This window comes from Telopea speciosissima, chromosome 6 (assembly GCF_018873765.1).
Source record: "Telopea speciosissima isolate NSW1024214 ecotype Mountain lineage chromosome 6, Tspe_v1, whole genome shotgun sequence".
Classification (NCBI taxonomy): domain Eukaryota; kingdom Viridiplantae; phylum Streptophyta; class Magnoliopsida; order Proteales; family Proteaceae; genus Telopea; species Telopea speciosissima.
Genome location: NC_057921.1, coordinates 65269292 through 65290313, shown reverse-complemented (window position 1 = coordinate 65290313; position 21022 = coordinate 65269292). Strand labels below are relative to the sequence as shown.

The 21022-nt window shown below is 39.7% G+C and overlaps 3 protein-coding genes across 3 annotated transcripts; 2 read left to right on the top strand and 1 right to left on the bottom strand.

Annotated features, from left to right (window-relative positions):
• Positions 1-259: 259 nt before the first annotated feature.
• On the bottom strand, positions 260-2213 carry LOC122664760 (ABC transporter G family member 8). The gene has a single exon (XM_043860731.1). It carries the CDS (start codon positions 2180-2182, stop codon positions 269-271), a length of 1914 nt encoding a protein of 637 aa, XP_043716666.1. The 5' UTR covers positions 2183-2213; the 3' UTR covers positions 260-268.
• Positions 2214-9883: 7670 nt separating this feature from the next.
• Positions 9884-10276, top strand: LOC122666058. The gene has a single exon (XM_043862169.1). The coding sequence runs from the start codon at positions 9884-9886 to the stop codon at positions 10274-10276; it is 393 nt and encodes a 130-aa protein (XP_043718104.1).
• A 6316-nt stretch (positions 10277-16592) lies between these two features.
• LOC122666057 (late embryogenesis abundant protein At1g64065-like) lies at positions 16593-17315 on the top strand. The gene has a single exon (XM_043862167.1). The coding sequence runs from the start codon at positions 16593-16595 to the stop codon at positions 17313-17315; it is 723 nt and encodes a 240-aa protein (XP_043718102.1).
• Positions 17316-21022: the final 3707 nt, after the last annotated feature.

Here is a 21022-nt window from a genome sequence, read left to right as displayed (position 1 = left end):
GGAGAGTCTTCGGCGATGATGAAGTAGATAGAAAGAGGGAAGAGACAGAGGAATTGATGTAACCCAATTAAGTTCGATAAAGAAAGAATAACAATCTGGTTCTTAATTTTTGATAACCGAAATTTGCAATTCCCTTTCAAAAACTTAAAAAAAGTAGAGCACAAGATTCATGGCTTTCAGTAGCGAGGGGCTGAAAAAGAGAGGGAAGAAGGAAAAACAAAACCTATACTATACACCTTATTTCTTAAACCTCGAAGCCCCATACACGTTATTTCTTCGACCTCGATGCCCTTCTGATCAAAACCAGCAAACAAAGAACGCGATAGAAAACGAAGAACCCAATCAGAATGTAAATGTTAGTCCACTTCTGCTTCTCATGTAATCCTCTCGTCTCCAGTACATCACGCCCTGTTACCATGCATGTCTTGTTCTCTTCGTACCATATCAAACACCTTGAAACAAGGCACGAGTACTCGTTGATGAGTAGCGCATCCAGGGCATACTTGTACATGGAGAAATAGTGCATCACAAGCCAATACTTGGGTAATCTATCTTTCGAGATGAAGTAGCCGGAGAAGAGGAAGAAAGCACCCAGAAATACTGTTACCAGTGATGTCCCTGCAATGTAATTTGGAGCAAGAGAGCTCAAGAAGAGGACAAACGAATTCCCCATTAGAAAGACAATCCATATAACCAGTACAAAGTAGACGAAAGCTTGCCAAGTAGCACAGAGGCCCACTATGAAATAGACAGAAACAGAGTATACTATAGCGATAGCTAACAAGTAAGGTAAGAACACGAGTGTGTTCGCAATCAGATGGGATGAGAGCCTGTAAACGCCACTTGAGGTCTCTCTCAAGAGGATTGGCCTCTCGTTAATGAAGATAGGTAGAGTTTCAGTGGTGGATGAGAGGAGGAAGGTGAGTGTGAAGGCAAAAAGCCCCAATCTCTTCTCTATTCCCTGCTTATCGAATCCCATATGAATGTAAATAGTTCCCAATATAAGACCCACTCCAAGTGCTTCTAATGTGTTTGTCAAAAGAAGCTGCCTAGTTCTGTAAATAATCTTCCAAAATCTGTTGTACAGGGTGAAGATCTCACGGACTCTGGAGCTCTTATATCTGATCTCTCCTCTGCCATTATCTGAAACTGAAGAATTTTGAAGAGATGGAGGAATAATTTCTGATGGCGAGATGGGCTTATTCTCATGTAGCTGACTGAGTGTCTCCATTGCGTACTCTAAAGCGTTAAGCTGCGGAGGGACTGTGAACCCATTGGAGAGCAAGAAGCACTGAAGGGAAGAAAGGGTTCCATGGTGAACAACTGTTCCTTTAGATAACAATAAAATGCAGTCAATTGTCGAAAGGATCTTGAAGCTGGGCTGATGTATGGAGAGTACAACAGTCCGGCAACGCGAAATCGTGATCGATCGGAGAGTCTGCATTACGTTGAAAGCAGAGGAACTGTCAAGCCCTGATGTGGGCTCATCGAGAAGTAACACAGCAGGGTCATGAAGGAGGCTAAGTCCAATGGAGACACGGCGGCGCTCGCCTCCGGAAAGGCCATGGGCGAGGCGGGTGTGTGCGAGGTGAGATAGACGGAGTTCCGAAAGCAGAGAGCTCACAATCGAAGCAATTTGGGATGAACTGGGGATAAGAAGGCGAGCAGCAAAGGCAAAGGTCTCGGAGACTGTGAGCAATGGAAGGCATGCGTCGTGCTGAGGAACATAAGCGGAGAGCTTGCGAAAGGTGGATGGGTTCAGAGGAGAGGAATTGAGGAGAAGAGATCCATGGGTGGGTGAAGTACGTGCTGCGAGTATGTCAAGCAGAGTGGATTTTCCAGCTCCACTTGGGCCGACAATGGCGAGGATCTGCGAAGGGTTGGCAGTGAAAGAGATGTCACGGAGGATGTAAGAAGGTGAAGAGGGTGTACATGTTTTGAACAGAAAATTGGCTGTAGTGGCTGTGGTGGTGGTGGACTTGGTGTAGGAGATGGAAGAAGCTGTTATTGTAAAGGTTTTGAAATGCTTTGCCGCCGTTGGCAGCGGAGGAGGAGGAGACGATGGTGGTGATGGGGTTGTTGATGGTGAAGAAGGTGATGATTGTTCTTCCATGGAGTAGTGAATTGAGTAGGGAGAGGACTTACAGTAAAGAGTGGAAAGACACAAAGCTGAGGGATACATTGGTGCTTCGTTTTTATGACTTTAGTATGGTAGGAAGGATAAGATATTTAGGTAAATTAAAAAAAGTAGAATGTTGCATTGTTGCTTGCTCGTGAAGAAGAAAATAGTAAATTGTTGTTATATGGCTAATGCGGACCCAGTTCTAGTGTATGGGTATTAAAGTGGACCAATCTAGTGTGTGATATGTTAAAGGGCTTAATTTAACGCGTTCCATCAGCTCTAGAACTTTTGACATATCGATCAAATATCTAACACTTTGTATCATAGTCAAACAACACTTCATAGATTTGAATCACGAAAATGACTACCTGGTTGAGGGTGGATTTGTTCGATTGTGTAATCAAAGCTAAGACTTTACGAGTAAATCCCATCACTGTAATATAATGAATATCTCAACTGCTCAATCCTCATCTTCATCTTTGTTTTGGGCTCTTTGATTATTTCTATTCGAATTAATATGCCAAGTGGATTTCTTTTCTGAGGAATTTTTTTTGTCGTTCTTGGAGGGCTTTAGGCTGACAAACTTGAACTCACACTCCACGACAAAGTCAGCTTCACAGTTTTAATGTCTATATATTCTCCCGTGATTCATCCTTAGCCCTCTCCATGGATACTCGTCCCGTGATTCCTCGTCTCAAGTCTCAACTCGGGGTGTTAAAAGTTGCCGGCACCGGTAGGCCCGATCTGAACCCATCAGTTACAGTTCAAGATCGGTCGTCTTGATTATTAAACGTGTCTGGTTCAAACACGGATAAAATAATAATTGAGAATTCCCGTTGGCCTGACGATCCTTCAGCTGGGACTGACTGAATACCTTGAGCCCAATTATGGACCGTTGATATACCAACAAATAAAAAACGTGTTCATGCCCTGGTTTACAAGGTCCAGTTATCCAAACGGGTAAAAATAGTGCGAGGCCTTAAATTGGTTGGACTGATTTGGCCCGGCTTAAACCGGGCCCAACTGTTGACACACCAACTCTCAACCCCCTTTCATCTCATTTTCATAAATTTATAGAAGCACTTTAATCTCTGGGCTTTGGGCTTCCCAAACTTCACAGGTCCAAAAGAATTCCCTCTAGAAATCAACCTACACAACTGACGAACGGATATCAAAGATGAATCAATCTCCTGTGACGATTGGGCTCTGAAAATCCATCACTCCAGGTCTAGCTATGCATAGTCCAAGCCCATTATGAGAAGGTTGGGCTTGAGGCAGACATGGCCCATGTTCACTAAAACTTTCCAAGCCATGCATCGACCGAAATTATGTTTGGGCCTCAAAAAGCATCTTGGGTCCAGCCAGCCCACTGAACTTAAGGATGCTAGCCCAATTAAGGGTTTAAAATCTGAGAATCGAAACCGGATCTGTCCTGGATCGGTTTCAATCGGCCCGGAATCAGTATATTACAAAGCAGTGCAGGCCGTCACAAGCGAGATTTTCACAAATATGTGTTTTATGGAGTTTTTGTCCAAAAGTCTTGTACATACCATAAAAGGTAAGTTTCATAGGTTTTCTACAATTTTACTTACTAAAACAAGGAAAAATGTTCTACCCAAAAAAAAAAAAGAAGGAAAAATGCACTGGATTGGTATTGCTCAGAACCGGACCAAATATAATGCATTTGCCCCTGCATTTTCATTATAAAAAAAATTTGTTTTTTTTTTTTTTTTTTAAAAACCTTTTACCCTTGTGCGTACATGTGAATCAGATCGATCTCGAGATCAATCTCGGCTGATACCAAACAGATCTGACCAAAATCGGCCAATCAAATCCGAGATTTCGAATCATGTATTGGATGAAGAATGTATCAATGATGCAAAGGTTCACAATTTCAATTATTTTCTGACTTTTTCTTCCGCAATACCAATTAATTTTGTTGAGAGAGTGTTTGTAAACTGTAACTTGTAAGTTTCTTTGAACCTTCTTGAATCATGACCTTTTTTTTTTCTTTTTTTCTTTTTTCATTAAAAATGAAAAAAAAACCTTGATGATCTCTTGACCATTTTGATGCTTGGCACAGAGTCTGTTGACAAATTCTCCCTTATATGATTGTTCTTTGAAAAAGGATTTGATAAATAATGTTGGACTCAGTTTTCTTTGAGGCTATGTATAAATGTTAAGGAAAAAAAAAATTGAATTTGAGTCAAAGGAATAGACACATAAATTAATATATCATTAAGTCACGGTGAAGGGGAATATTCCATAGATTGTGGCTTTCGGATGAGTTGAAAAAGGTTTCATGCAATAATGTGGAGGTATGTTCGACTATTCATTAATTAGGAGATGTTTAGGGCCTTGGCATGATAGCTGAATTCTCTCCATGCAATGAAGGAAAACTTTGTCCAATAATCTTTTTGAAAGATTATTTTGACAATATTTATGGGAGAATGTTCTCTGTGCCGCAGTGCAGGCTGCGTCCAGGTATATGGGCAGCTTGTGCAAGGGGGAGGGGTGGTCATTGCTCCCATCCCCATGTGCCTGGACATAGCCTGCGTTGCGGCACAGAGAACAGCTCCCCAATATTTATATAGAAAACGAAGAAACTCTAATGAAAAATGGCTGCCAAGATTACAATCAGTAATATAGAAAACAACATAATCTTTTAAATCTAGTTTTGAGAATGTATTTGCCATTGAAATTATGAATTTGGCTAGCAAGTTTACCTGAGCACATTACTTACCATTGGATGGGGTGGGAAGCATATCAGTCGTTTGATCCAATGTCGCTATATTACCCCCAATCCATTGCCACTACAGCGCACACTTCGTCATTCACATCTCTTCCCTACCACTTAACTATTTAAGGGTGTCAAACGGTGCGGTTCTAGTTATTCGGTTCGGTTGCGGTGCAGTTTACATTTTGATAAGGTGAAATCAAAATCAAACCGGATAATAATCAGCCAAAATCAGAATTTTTTCCATACGGTCCAGTTTTATTGGTTTCTATTCGGTTTTTGTTATCCGATTCACAACCGGTTTACATGCGATTTGTGTAGTGTCGTTTTGAAAAACAGTAAAGAAGACAACCTTGGTTTTCAAGGGTTTCCCTATTCTCTCCCGATCTTCCTCATTCATCATATTTCCTATGCCTATGTGATAAAAATAAAAAAACTTTCCATCTTCACCCGTCTTTTTCCTTTCTTATTCTTTGTTTTTTCTTTTTTTGTTTTCCTCTCCACTCTCACATGATGAACAAATGATTTCTTCTATTAAAAAGTAGGATTTTGTTAATCCATTTTAACATCATCCGTAATCTTCAATTTATACTTGAACAAATATAATATATAGTTAACCCATGGCATTTTACTTATTTTATGTTTCATGTTGATGCAATAATTATATTTATTAAATTAATTATATGTTATTAATTAATCCAATTGATGCATGGGTTAGTATTAAAGTAAGAGGTATCAGTTTCTATTCGGTTTTCCCGGTTTCTTATTCGGTTTAGAACCTTGATTTTGCGGTGAAAATAAAAATCAAACCGGGAAGAGAATCTATAAAATCAAAACTGGATCTTTTTCTGCGGTGCGGTTCGGTTCGATCGTAAACGGCCGGTTCCGATTCCGATATTATGTTTCGGTTCCATTTTGACATCCTTACTACCACTATCCTCCCACAGCCAACCTTCCATCAGCCCTGCAACCACCCAATCGTGAGCCCTTGTCACCCCGTCTCTTATGAGTTTGGATCAAGTCCCCACATGGGGACGCGGGGGGGGGGGGTTGAAATCTTGACCCTCCATAGGGTGTGGGCCCTACACAGTAGATGTTGTCCCACACCTCATGGTGGATCCTGATCCGGACCCACCTCGTATCTCTACACCATTCCGCAACCCCCGTCCCACTCCCCTTCGTGCAACCCCCCAAGCCAAATAAAGCCCTACACTACTTCGTTTTTCCCGTTTCTCTTCTCTTTCATAATTTTTTTTGTGTGGCTAGAACTCAATTTTCTTTTCTTATATTTGGATCCATGTAGCCGACCTCATTAAGTTAAGATAAGACTGAGTTTGTTGTTGTTGTTGTTAGCTCCAATGAAGAAAAAGAGAGATATGTTGTGGTGACGGCAAAGAGATGTGGTAGAGAGGATTTAATGGCTTAGATATCATTTTGCACCATTCTTGCTAGGATACCCATCTGAGAATCGATAACCTCTCAGAAATTCTTTCCGCTCTTATATGGGATAATGTCAATGGAAAAAAAATTCTTCAAAATTTAAATACCTTGTAAATTGTAATTGATATTCTATTAATATAATCTCTCTTTTCTCCAAAACAAATAACTTAGTTCTCTAATTAGAAGTTTCCTGGTGGTACAACCCGAAAACTGTCTAATTGGGATATATCAGACCAATCTCCAATTGAATACCTTGGAATTTTTTGCAGGACTGAATAAATAACGAGCGCAAATCATGTTCTTTTACAAGTACCATTCAATTTCCTTCGGAACTAATCACATGGAATCCACTGTAGAACCACTTGACCCGGTCTCAGATATAACTTGGATTTATGGTACTTTATTCTAAAAGTCTAATTCAGTAATTCTCCATTGGCCATCACTCAGAGAGAGAAGGGCAGAGAGAGACAGTTCTTACGCGTCTTCTATATAAGTTGAAGCAAAGCAAAGCAAAGCAAATTAATCAAATAAAATGCAACTCAGCTTGGAATTAGTCATTAGGATGGAAAAACTATACCAGATGGGATGGGTGATGGGTCCTAAGTCTTTCTGACGCGTAGGACTTTAATATTTTTTCTTTTTTATTGCCACGTGGCAGATCATGAAAGTTAAAAGGTCTCTCTGTGATAGTCATTTGAAATGGCCAAAGTCAAGTAAAGACAGCATTTTGTGTTCACTTTTACAAAGCTTATAACGGTCAGCTAAAGTCAGAAAATTAGAGGAATATTTCGTCCATCCAACGAATTGGATTCTAAAGGTATTATAAAAAATCTGTAAATTTTTCCAAATCACATAAGCTATCTATTTTAGTAGATGGATATATATGATATATCCATTTCAACCGTTACATAAAGAGATTATGATGTAAGTAAGTCATTTGTCAAATTTCAGACTTTAATTCAATCAAATATTTTTTTTATTTTATTTTAGGATTGATTTGGTGTATGTCTATGCTTGTGGACCAGTACCCTAGACGCTATTGTACACTCTCTCAATTCTTAAAAATAAATTAAAATAAATGATTCAAATTTATCTTGTGAATTTGGATAACATCAACTTCCATTGAAATTTGAAAAATTTTCCATATTTCACTTTCATGTCTTTAAGTATAACTAGATCAGCCTCAGTCGATTCTGAAATAAATTCAATTAAATCTACGGGAATCTGTTAGAATCAACTTGAACCCTAGAAAATCAACATAGAGATCAGCCGTTCCAAATGAGTAGGAATCGAGTTTGAGATCGATAGATTCTAATCAAAATTGGCTGATTCCACCTAGTTCTTCAAAAAAAAAAAAAAAAAAACAATTCTCCACACCCTTCTATTGGGTAGAAAACTAAGTACTTTGCGTTTGATAATTGAACCCCACCCCCCTCCCCCCAAAAAAAGGTAGGGGAAGGGAAGGGGTTTGCTGTGAAGCTACATGGTCGATTTGCCAGCGCCGAACTAATGGAAGTGTGCACAATAATCTAGGGGAGACAGGGTGGTAATTTCGCTGCTACATGTGATAAGAGCGTAGGAGGGAGCTGCCCTAAGAAGTTTGTGAGGTAATCCAAATTTTTAAGGCATGGAACCCACAAGAAAAACACCAAGTGCAGGAGGCAAAGACCCAAGCCCTTAAAGACTTTTTTTTTTTGGGTAGGAAACCCTTTTAACACAATATGAACGAAAAGCAAGCATTGACGCCCAATATAAGGGTGTAAATCAGTCTGGTTCAGCTCTTAACCAGTTCCAATTCTAAGGGGCCAGGGTTAGAACCAGCTCATTCATCTAATTGATTCCATACTTTGAGATCGAAAACCATTTTTAAATGGTGGGACAGTTTCAGTTCTTAATTGTTTGTAGAAACAATTACAACGTTATGCATATAAATAACTAAATATTTATTCATATGCATATAAATAATACCAAATATCCATTCATAAACATACAAATAAAAATATAAACTACAATACTAAAAAGAAAATCTCCATTCTAAACATATCAATTACCAATATATCCAAAATTCCAAAATCCAAATCACAACACCAAATATATGAATATATATTCCTTCGGTCCTGAAACCATTGAGAGACCCATCCTAAAACCGACCTGTCTCATTTACTAATCGATTTCAAAATTTATATAAAAAATTAGACAAATAATTTAGCAAGTTGGTTCGGGTCTGATTCCCAATTCTGATCCTAAATTGACATAATTCAATTTACAGAGATCACTCAGGATCGAGATCCTCTGCTGTTACCTGCCCATGCGGTTGACGTGCGGCTTCACAGAGGTAGAGTGCTCAGGCAGTGGGTATGGTGGTCATTGTGTCTCTGCCTATATGAGGTTGCACGCCAACCGCACAGGTAGGTGGCAATAGAGGATCCGAATTGGACCACTCAATTAGGGGTGTAAACGGAGCGGATTCGGCTCGGATAGTGCTATATCTGCATTTGCATCCGATTAGCTTTCAGATGGATTCGGATAGTGCCAAACTGATACGGACATGGATATGGATAGAATATTTTATCCGTTTACATGTAAATATAGCTTTTCGGATAGCTATAGTCTATCCGTATCCGCATCCGCATCCGTTTAGCTTTCGAACGGATTCGAATAATGTTAAACGAATACGGAAACGGATTTCGACTATTCATTTACACCCCTACACTTAAGTAGTCAAGTAAATATGTCATGTTCCATTTGATTAAAATAATAACTTTAGAAATAGAACCTTCTAATAATAATAGACTAATAGTGACAAATAAAAATTAAAAGCGCGGCCCAAAGAGAGGGAGGAGGAAAGAAAGTTGGGAACTTGGGAGTCAACACCGTGTTGTCAATGCCGTGATATTTAGACTAAAGGCCAAACAATTTTTATTTTTTTTTAAAGAGTAGAACCTTCTAATCCACATACAAAGTCCCTTATTTCTGTCATAACAAATTCACAATGGATCCATACACAATCACATTTAATTTAAATTTCTCTTTCTCTCCCTATGTATATAACTATATATATATATATATATACCCATGGAGACCAAAGCAAACAACAGAAAAACAGAAGTGGAGAACGAAGAGAGCTTCAGTATTCCTGAATCCTGATCTCTTCTCCCCTTCCACTATTATTACAGTTTTCAGCTATATACAGAAGTCACCCAAAAGCTAGGAAGAACTTGAAGCAAGAAGCAACAACAACAATCATGGTGGAGGAAGATCATTACAGACCTTTCGCATACCCAACCCCTACCAGGCGTACCCGCGACGAAGAAAACCCTTCATACCAATCCAGAGGGACTATCAAGCGTAAGAGATGTATCAAGTGCTGTGGCTGCTTAACCGCAACGATTCTGATCGTCGGAATAATCTTTATAATCCTCATCTTTACCGTCTTCAAAGTCAAAGATCCAACCATCACTCTCAATTCAGTTACTTTCGATAACTTGTCCATCAATAACTCCACCACACCATCCACTACGCTACCCAGTTTACCAAACAATCCGGTCACCACCACTTCCACCAATCCCAGCATCAACGCCACCATGACGGCGGACATGTCCGTCAAGAACCCAAACATCGCTTCTTTTAAGTTCAATCCCGGCACCACTATCCTTTACTATTACGGTTCCGAGATCGGTCAGGCTAATAATCCGGCGGGTAATGCTCAGGCTAAAAAGACTATGCAGATGTACCTTACGATTAATCTTTATATTGAAGCTGACTCGTCAACACCGGGTAAACTTCAGCACTTGACGAACGATCTGAGTTCAGGAGAAATGAGTTTGAATAGCTATACTGTATTGAATGGGCGTGTGAACGTGTTAAATATCTTCAAGAAGAATATCGAAATCAAGATGAATTGTACCATGACTGTTGTCATTTCTTCTACCATGTCTCTCAAAGATATGCAGTGTACTAGCGAAGTCAAGCTTTAGGGATTGGGGATTTCCTTTCCTTTTTTTTATGATCCCCTTTTAATTATTATGTTTATTCATCCTCTTTTTTTTTTTTTTTTTTTGATAGAAATAATGTTTATTCATCTTCGCTTTATTTGATTGGAGATTTTTTTTAAAAAAAAATTTAATTGAAGGCTATTGTCTCTCTCTCTCTCTACGGTTCGTTTTACGCGCACGTATTCTATATAAATTGGAAGAAAATTAATCATATAAGCAACTTAGACTGGAATTAGTCATTAGGGCTGAAAAACTAGATCGGATGAGATGGTTTCCCTTTTATAGTCATATGGCAAGTCAAGAACGTTAAATGGTCTCTATTGGAGTCATTTCAAATGGCCAAAGTCAAAGTAATGACACAATTTATTTTTTGGTTTAAGTAATATTTCGTCCATCCAACGAATTGAATCCTTAAGATATTCAAAATTTATATGTCAATTATTATTATCGTAAATGATATGTCCATTTTCTATGTCAAATTTCACTCTTATTATATCAAATATTCTTTTTTTTTTTGGTATTGGGATTCATCCGGTGTCTGTGTCGATGTATGTGTATCAATATTCTAGACGTTATTGTGCAATCTCTCAACTCTCAGTAAGAGCAAATAGTATGGATTAAGAAAAATCGTAAATCAGATGATTGAGATTTATCTTGTGATTTTGAGAAGAATACTCTCATTGAAATTTGAAAATAAAAAAAATTACTTGTACAACCCATGTAGTATTTTTTATTGCACAATCTCTCTCATTTTTTCAAAAATTTACTTGAACACCCCCTACATTTTAGTCGGTCTCTGTTTAGTGATGACGTCATGGATTATAACAATCCCAAATATCCAAACTACTTTTCATGATAGTAAAGTGACCCTTTTACCCTCCTCCTCCTCCTCCTTCTCCCTGCAACCCTACCCCTTACCCGTCTTCTGCTTCCATGAACTTTTTAAGCTTATGCTTGAGCCTTGAGCTCCAAGGTAGTCTCGATTTCACTTGTACCACCACCGCCGGCAAGGATTTCAACGGTATTTACCAGACCAAACCACTTGCAGTCATAAGGCCGGCAGGTCCGAAGATGTGGCTCGAGTGGTGGGAAGGGGGTTCTCTTCTTCAAACTTATGCTGGAAATGTTCTGGTCATGGCGGCAAGGCAGCAACTGAATTTTCAGAAGAGCTTCCACACGTCGAGCCCAAACAAGCTAATATTTTGGGAACAGAGTCGCAATACAAAACTCTATGAAGTCCAGGTGTTATCTCAACGATACAGCCTTGATTCATTAAACCAAAGCTCTCTGAAATCAGATCTGGCGAACTTCTTAGGTACAGGTTTTCTTCGAAGATTTCGAATCTCAGAGCAAGGGAAGCTTTTGGGTATGAACGTCTCACTGGATCGCACTAGGGTGGTAATTCAATGCTCCAAAACTCAAGATCAATCGACTGGGGCTAATGGGTCTGCAAGAGTCTCTTTTAGATCTGGTATTATCGCCAGTTGCAGAAAATTTTGAGGAGTTGTAATGTAATATGGTCAGATTACTAGTAACAGAGAAGGAGAAAGAAAAGGAAAAGATGAAAATCCAGAGGAGAAAGGGGCAGAGGTGATCGTACCTAGCTTTATCGATTTCTTGCTTTTGTCTCCTCTGTTTTCTCAGTTTCCCGTTCTTCTTCTTTTTTTCGCTATTTTGGGGAAGTCATTTCTTCCCGAGTTGATTCCCTCTCTCTTCCAGAGGTGGTCCATGTCCCATGCTTCTTCGATACCTGTTGCTGTGTCCGTGAGTGAAAGCCATCTTTACGAGGTTTCTTCACCCGTGTCGGATGGCGCTGCGGCTGACCACCGGAACGGCCAGTAGAAGTGCAACACGGAGGGCTGGGTTTTGGATTTTTCAATTGCAGGTTTTTCCTTATTTTTTACGGTTTACTGGAGGTTAAGGATGAGGGTAAAATAGACTTTTCCATGCAACCACTAACAGAAAACTAACACCGCAGGTTGGCGTACTAAGCACTCAGGTAATATTACATGTGGTGTACAGGTACTATTACATGTGGTGTACAAGTAATTTTCCGTTCAAATATGCAAAAATCAGCTGGAGGATCAACTTTAATTGAGTCTTACATATGTTTCCAAATCGTTATCCTCTTCTATTACAGCAAGGTGTTGTATTGCATCGTACTGCGTTATAGAGGTCATGTGGCACAACGGGTCCCACATGATGCACATGACCTCTGCAGCCGCCGCACGAGATAGTATAACACCGTGCTGTAACAGGAAAGGATAAAATTCATATGTTTCCTACTTTCTTCAAAGAGGAATCTCCTCTCCACACCCTTCTATTGGGTCAGTAAGCTAAGTACTATGTTTGATAATTAAAAGGGTACCCTAATTAAAAAATATAAAGAGTAAATTATACGGACGTTCCCTGTACAAAGACTTAATTACATTGATCTCCCCTGTGTTTCTATTACAAAATTACCCCTATTTTCCAAACGTTATTATACACAGCCCCTAAGCCGTTAGTGATTTACTACTAGTTGACGACGTAATTTGACAATAAGCCTTTAATTTAGGATGGAATTTGTTGTCGAGCTGCTAGGTCCTTTCTCCCGCACGGGTTAATGGAAGTGTGTTGGATCTCTGTCCCTTCCAGTTGTTTGCCTAACCCAGTTCTCTAGTCCCTCTAATAAGGGGTGCAATTAGGGGTGTCAATTACAGACTCACACCGGTAGAATTGGCCGATATCAATCGATGAAAAATCGTGATCGATACGATCGTTTATAAACATGCCGGGCTTCAAAATCGATCGATAAATATCGATCGTTCTTAGTGCAGAATGGGAGACCGGCCGACTGATCAAAACTTAGATTTGTCATCGAATTGATTTTTTTAATGTAAGAAATTATACTCTGTTGGTATGATATAATATATATATATATATATATATATATATATATATATATATATATATATATATATATATAAGTATAATGGCTAATGGACTGATCAAATTAATGATTCACTAACATATTTATATAATCAATGGTGACTTCTACCGATTGAAGTGGCACAAAATATTAGAATATTAACCCATTACTTCACAAACCCTATTTTGTTTCTTCTCCACCGAATGGTTCGAAACTCTGAAAGTCTTCGAAAAGATCAGCTATAGCAGTTTCAACATCTTCAAGCCACGCTCCTCAAAATGTAATCCTAGAAGCATAGTTCGTTTCATGAGCCTATCGTCGAGACTTCCATATGGTTTTTGCTTAAAACCAAAGAAATCAGAATTTCTCATTTCACGTTTCTTTCCTGAAACCTTCCCCTCTCTTGCCATGGATCTCATCTGTCTTTCAAGGGTGCAACCTCGACTATTGTTAAAGGTTTGATTTGTTTTTTTTTGTTCTTTCTTTTTCCACTCTATTTCTCTAATGACAAAATACCAAAAGCTTCATGTCTGGAACTCACCGTCTATGGAAATCTTGTGTTGATCTATGAGATGAATATTGGAATTTATTCATCTCACAGATCAACATTAAGGAGACCACAAAGAACAGGAAAAGCCCCGCTAGCATCTCCATCCTTAAAGCCCAATTATGGCCTGGAAAAGCGTTGCCAGATCTCCTTCCTTACACCCGATAATGGCCCGGCAATCGATCGATCGAATGGTGCCGTGTCCATGCCCAGCGTCTGAAGGCCCGACTCCATAATCAGTCGGGAACGGTGCAACATCTTAAGCTGGTGGTGCCCGATTAAGTCTGACTGAGACCGGCCGACACCGACCGGTTGACACCCCTAGGTGCAATGACCACCTTATCTTTGACCGAACACTTTGCCCGAGTGGGGTCCACCCCCCTTATTACAAGCACTAGGGGGAACTGGAGTTGATAATTTTTCAAGTGCGTTCAAGAATCTAAGGGAGAGCGGGGTGGTCACTGCCACATGTGATAGGGCGTAGGAGGGAGTTTCCCAATTCAAATTTTTTTTTTTTTTTTTACAAGGAAGGCAACTCATTAACTAAAGAAGAAAGAAGAAGAGAAGTTCCTGCTTGAGAGAATGGCAGGGTTTACAACAAATAGAGGTGGATGCATCCACCAAACAGAAGAGAGAGTAAGAAGGGAAGCCCCCTTAGCAAAGATGTGGGCATCCCTTTTCAACCCTTTAGGAACATACAAAAACCTTCTAGCAAAAAAGAAACACTTAAGAGCTAAAATGTCATCAACTATAGAGTTTACCGCCCAATCAACAGATACAATAGAGGAATTAAGAAAAGCTACTAACGCTTTGCAGTCCGAAAAAACAGTAACATGCTTAAACTAAATACTCCGAACTAACAATAGTCCATCTCTCACAGCTTCTGCCTCCATCACAGATGTGGAAAGATTCCAACTATGCTTGCACTCACAACAACAGAGGATCTTTTGAAGTTTCGAATAATGACTCCCCTGCCACCATGAGCAGAATTAAATACCCAAGCACCATCACAAAAAAATATTAAAGTGATTAGCGGGATGGGGGTGAGGAGAGGAGCTCAAAGCAACATGAGCAAGGACAACATTAGCCTTATTCCGGGAAAAACCCCACCTACCCTCCTCAACCGAATGATGGAAAGCCTGAATAATACTAATAAGGGACAAATTAGTATGATTAAACACAAAAGAATTTCCTGTTTTCCAAATTTATCAAGCCAAACATACCCACTCGACAATTACCTCATCTTTATTTGGAAGGCTGGAGATTTGAGAAAGTAATTTAGAAAAAAACTTCCTTAAATGTAAGTCCTCTTGAAGGTTTGCCGTGCAAAACCTAAAAGGCAAAGCCCTCCAACAACATGAAGCAAAATGACAATGGAAAAATGCATGTATAATAGTTTCTTCATCATCTGAGCATAAAGGACACTTAATAGAATCATTAGAGGCAACGACCCAAGCCTGTTAACGCAATATGAACGAAAAGACACCCCAAGGGGTCAGTTCAATTCGCAAAAGACCAACTCTTCAAATAAGAGGTCATGAGTTCAAACCACCTTGGGGGCTATCCCCCCCCCCCCCCCCCTTATTATACAAGCTCTTAATCCAAAAAATATATATATATGAAGGAAAAAAGCAAGCATTGAGCCCAATATAAGGGTGTAAATCGGTCCGACTCAGTTCTTAATCGGTTCCATTCTAAGGGGCCAAGATTAGAAACAGTTCATTTATCTAATTAATGACTCTATACTTAGGATCCAGATCCATTTTTTAATAGGTGGGAGTGGGACAGTTCCGGCTCTCAATTGATTCTAGGTGCTTAAGCATAGATAAATAATTAAATATTTATTCGTAAACATACAAATAACCAAATATCCATCCATAAATATACGAATAAAAATATGTACTACAATACTCAAAAAGATTATTAGCGGGTTGCTTTCGATTCTGAAAACATTGGGAGACACATCCTAGAACCGACCTGCCCATTTATTAATCAGTTTCAAAATTTAGATCCAAAACTAAACCAAAAACTTATTGAGTGGGTTGATTTCGATTCTTAACGAGTAAGTTCCAATCTAATTCCTGATTCTGATCCTAACTTGACGGAAAATTATCACGTCAAGTACTTGAAGCGGTCAAGTGCACATCGTGCGGCTGAGCACCACCCATGTGCACATAGTGGGCCCCACCGTGCACACATGGGCGATGCCCAGCCGCACGATGCACACTTGACCGCGTCAAGTGTTAACGATCCTAAATTGACACAGCCCAATACATTAGCCACAGCATAAAGCTTTAGAAATAGAACCTTCTAATAATAATAAAATGTTAATTGAAAAAAATTAAAAAGCACGGCCAAAAAGAGAGGCATAGAGGAGGAAGAAGGAAAGTTCAAGTCAATACCGTGTAGTCACAGCCGTGATATTAAGACTTGAAAGCAAGAAAAAAAAATTTATAAGCGAGAGAAGAACCTTCTACCCCACACACCCATACCCAGTCATCTTAGATCTGCTATCGCAATATACAATCAAATTTTGTTTTAAATTTCTTAAGACCTAAGAGACTATTGACTAAAAACCCATTAATATTTACCAAAATTAGAAAAACCTCCATTAATATTCCTTTGATGCTTACAAAGCTCTCTCTCTATATATATATATCCATGGAGGGCAAAGCATAAAACCACAGAAAAACAGAAAGTGGAGAAGAGAGAGCTCCAACCCTTTAATCAGCCCAACTATTCCTAATCTCTTCTCCCCTTTTCGTTATAGTTTTCAGCTAAAGTAGCTTATATCAGAGAAGACCCAAAAGGAAGAACTTGAACCAACAACAACAGCAACCATGGGTGAGGAAGAACAAGCCAGACCTTTGTCAGTCGCCACCCCAACACGTACCGGCGACGAAGAAGACGTTTCGGTCGATTCAAAGAAAAAGCTCCGACGTAAGAGATGTATCCAGTGCTGTGGGTGTGTATCAATTTCGATACTGATCGTGGTTATAATCCTTATAATCCTAATCTTCACCGTCTTCAAAGTCAAAGATCCAACTATGAGTCTCAATTCAGTTTCGTTCGATCACATATCCGTCAGTAACGCAACCACACCATCCACTACTCCACCAAACTTACCTGCCACCACCACAACCACCAATCCCAGCATCAACGCCACCATGACAGCAGACATGTCCGTCAAAAACCCAAACATCGCTTCTTTTAAATTCAATCCCGCCACCACTATTCTCTACTATTACGGTTCCGAAATCGGTAATGCAAAAAATCCGGCAGGTAACGCAAAGGCTAAAAAGACTATGCAGATGAACCTCACCATTTCTCTTTTCATCGAAGCTGACTCATCGACACCAACTAAACTTGAACACCTGACGAGCGATCTGAGTTCAGGGCAAATGACGATGAGTAGCTATACAGTGTTGGATGGGCGAGTGAATGTGTTAAATATCTTCAAGAAGAATATCGAAATCAAGATGAACTGTACCATGACTATTCTCATTTCAACCACTGCCATGTCCCTTAAAGATATGCAGTGTACTAATCAAGTCAAGCTCTAGGTTTCGGTTTTTTTTTTTTTTTTTGGGATGATTTGTATTTATTTTATTGTATTTTGAGTTTTTTAGTTGTTTGATTGTATTGGAGTTTATTGTTACAGTTATTGAATTATATGGATCCTTTTTTGTACTTGTGGAGTTAATAAATTTTAGGGAAATTTATGAAACACCCCCTGAAAATGGGTCGAAACACAGATCACCCCCTGAAATTTAAAAATACTCAGATCACCTCCTCTACATTAACTGTGTTAGTCTGCTGTTAGTTATTGGTGTAAAAGGACTATTTTACCCTTGTATTAAATCATTAGAATTAAATTTACAATACTACCCTTTCCTTCATCTTCAACCTAAAATACCCCATTGCCTCTGCTTCGCTCAGGCAGCACCGTCGCTGCCGCCTCTGCTTCCTCACACCTGCAACTCAATCCCGGCAGCCACCGGTCTGAATCAAGAATAGTGAGAAGCAGCTGAGGAATGATACAAGACCTGGGATCGGTTCGGATGTCGAATCGAAGGGTGAAGGTGGAGCACATGCGTATGATGATGAAGAATCTGAGAAAGTGGGAGAGGAAGAAGAAGCAGTCGAACAAGCAGAGGAGGGAGAAGGGGAATTTCCAGCGTGGCTGCAAGGTTCTTTCCAGCGGAAACCCTCTTTCGATTCAATTTATAAAACTCATTACAAATCAGAAATCAAGTTTTATTTCAACTGAAACCTGAAACCTAAGAGATCTATGTGTTACGAATCTACCTAAAAGCTTAGATCGAGTTTTATAAATTGAATCGAAAACCTAAAACCTTTGTAATCGAGTTTTATAAATTTCTCTTAGGGATGGGCAATAACAATATCAGAAATCAAGTTTTATTTCAAGGAAATATGGCTGAAACTACTTATAGCGGTAGGTTTAGATTCAAATTTGAAAGTGGTTTTGAAACCCACTATTCCAGCCAGCTTTGGAGCTTAGGTTCACCAGGATGGGTTGCCCAAAGGTAAGGCCTCAACCCCCTAAATCTGAGTAGAAACGGAAGATCAAGGGAGATTGATCCAACTATGTGGCTGTCGGTGTGACATGGAAAACAAAGTAACAATGTAGGTTTAATAGAAACAGAAATAAAAAAGAGAAAAGGGAAGAAGAAGAAATAATGAGAACAGAAGAGAAACATTACCTGGGATGGGAGAGAGAATATCAGAGAGGAGATAGAGAAAAGGAACGGAGAGTATGCTCCTGCCGATGCAATCGATCAAGAACGGAGACAGAGAAGATGAAAGGAGCAGGGGTAATATTGAGATTTGGCTGTACAGGATTTTCCCTTCAAGTGGTTCGTTGAATCTTCACCTTTCTCCAAGAGGTACGCCAGCAGCGGTAGCGGCGGCGGCAGTACTGCAAACAGAGTTGCAGGAAAAGGGTGGGGGTATTTTAGGTTGAAGATGAAGGAAGGGTAGTATTGTAAATTTAATTGTACATGTTAAGTTTTTAGATCTAAGGGTAAAATAGTAATTTACTCTTCTCAAGGGTAGTTTAGGGTTTTTAAAAAATTTAACTAGCCGACTTCATCAATTAACTAACGGTAGAATCTAATTTGAGTATAAGGTTCTAATACAGGGGGTGATTTGAGTATTCTCAAATTTTAGGGGGTGATCTGAGTTTCAATCCATTTTTAGAAGGTGTTTCGTAAATTTTCCTAAATTTTAAGTTTGATGCATGATACAGATATTTTTATGAATTAGATGACTATCCCTGAGGAAACCATGGTTTTAGGTCAAAGATGGCTTCTCTTATTCTTGTTGTCTTTATACGGCTAAAAACTTCGGTATTATCTAATTCTATTTGGGTTCTAGAATCCATGACTTGTTCCTCGCACAAGGTTTCTATGTTTGAAGCAATTTGACCGCAAAGTTAAAGAAGAATAGATGGGTCTAATCACAAAATCCAACTGAAGGAGGAATTCTTCTCATTTTCTTTTGGGGGGGCGGGGGGGGGGGGGGTTATCCTTATCCTCTCCTGTTATTGCACGGTGCGATACTGCATCGTGCGGCTGTACAGAGGCCATGTGTAAGGGGGTTATCCGAATTTTTATCCTCTCCTATTACTGCACAGTGCAGTACTGCATCGTGCGACGCTGCAGAGGCCATGTGGCACAGCGGGCCCCACATGGTGCACATGGCCTCTGCAAATAGCCACACGATGCATTACTGCACCGTGCAGTAACGGGAGAGGATAACGATTCGGGTCTATCCTAATCTAAACTAGAAAGGGAAGGTTAAGACAAACCTACAGAAACCTACAATTACCAAGGTGGGAGTTGGGGGGATTGGCCGATATCGGCCATGACCAATCCCGAGATGACCAATCCGTCGAGGTATTTCTGGATCATTCCCTGGATTGGCCGATTGGATCCGCTACTTGCTATTTTTGGGTTTTTTGAGTTTTTTTACCCTTTGTTTTTTATTTTTTACCAATCAGTCCCAATTTTTAATATTTTTTACCAATCCAAGCCCAATCCAGAAAAATCTGGATTTTGGTAATTTTTGACCGATCCAGATCGGTATTGGCTATGACCGATCCTGAGTCCAATACGTAAATTTTTAACCTTGGTGCCATCAGAACCTTGGATTCGGCTCCTCTCTTGTGAGCTTAGCGCCCAAGGAGTGCCCAGTGAAACATCCAAAATTGGGTCGCAGGAGAAGAGCCCAATCTGAGAACTCTTCTCCAAGAGGGAAAGAAAACTTTCCCATTTTATTTTTGTACCCCCTTTTTTATGGAATTTCTCATGCCAAAAGATCATATATGATGTGTTTGTATTTAAATTGTGAGCGACATCTTATCTCATCTTTTGTGAGGTTAGGAAACTCGCTCTTTAAAATCCTTTCTGGAAAAAAGAAAAAAAAAGTTTCTACTTCTTTCAATAATTCAATAACGGGTGGAATGTAATTATTGTTATGAAAAGTATCTCACTTTATTAATTGAGTATAAGTATAACCACATATTTATACACAAGAGGTAATAGAATAACTAAATACAGTTATTACACGTGGCTAATCCTTATCAATTATAATCTAAGAGTCCAATCACATGGTCACTTCACTCTTTTAGATTGAATTCTAGTTTTATCTACATGTAAAAAGGAAATTTTCGCAAAAAAGAAAAAAATTACATTTTTAAGGGAGAGGGATAGTTACAACTGTAGTTTCCCACCAATGAGGGGGTGAGTGATCAAATTGTTGAGTAAGAGACGTTTAATGGAAAGAAAGTGCTCAGTTCATTAAGTGCATGTCTCTCGTCGTAGCACACTTGGGCCTTGGCCTCGAATTCGAGTTCTCTCTACCCATTTGCAGTGCTAGGTATTAATGCCGACCTCCTTGGTGCCCAGTGGATCCGGCTCCTTTGCAGCGCGCGGGGGTGCACCAGAGATCAAGCAGCACGACATCAAAGCTCGCCACGTGGACAAGCTCCCATTTGAACGGCGCGGAACGATGAAGCACAACTGAGCATGGTGCAAGCCCTGGGGTCATGTTGCAGATCTCCGATGCACTCCCGTGCTGCAGAGGAGCCGGATTCGTTCCCAAAACCCACGTTGGCCGCCCTCTTGGGACACCACCCCTGGCTGCCCTCATGGGACGCCATCCTAGTGGGCGTATGAGCCCCTCATAAGGAATGACCGAAAAGAAAAAATGTTTTTATCTCATATGAGTCACACTTCCAATGGGCTTC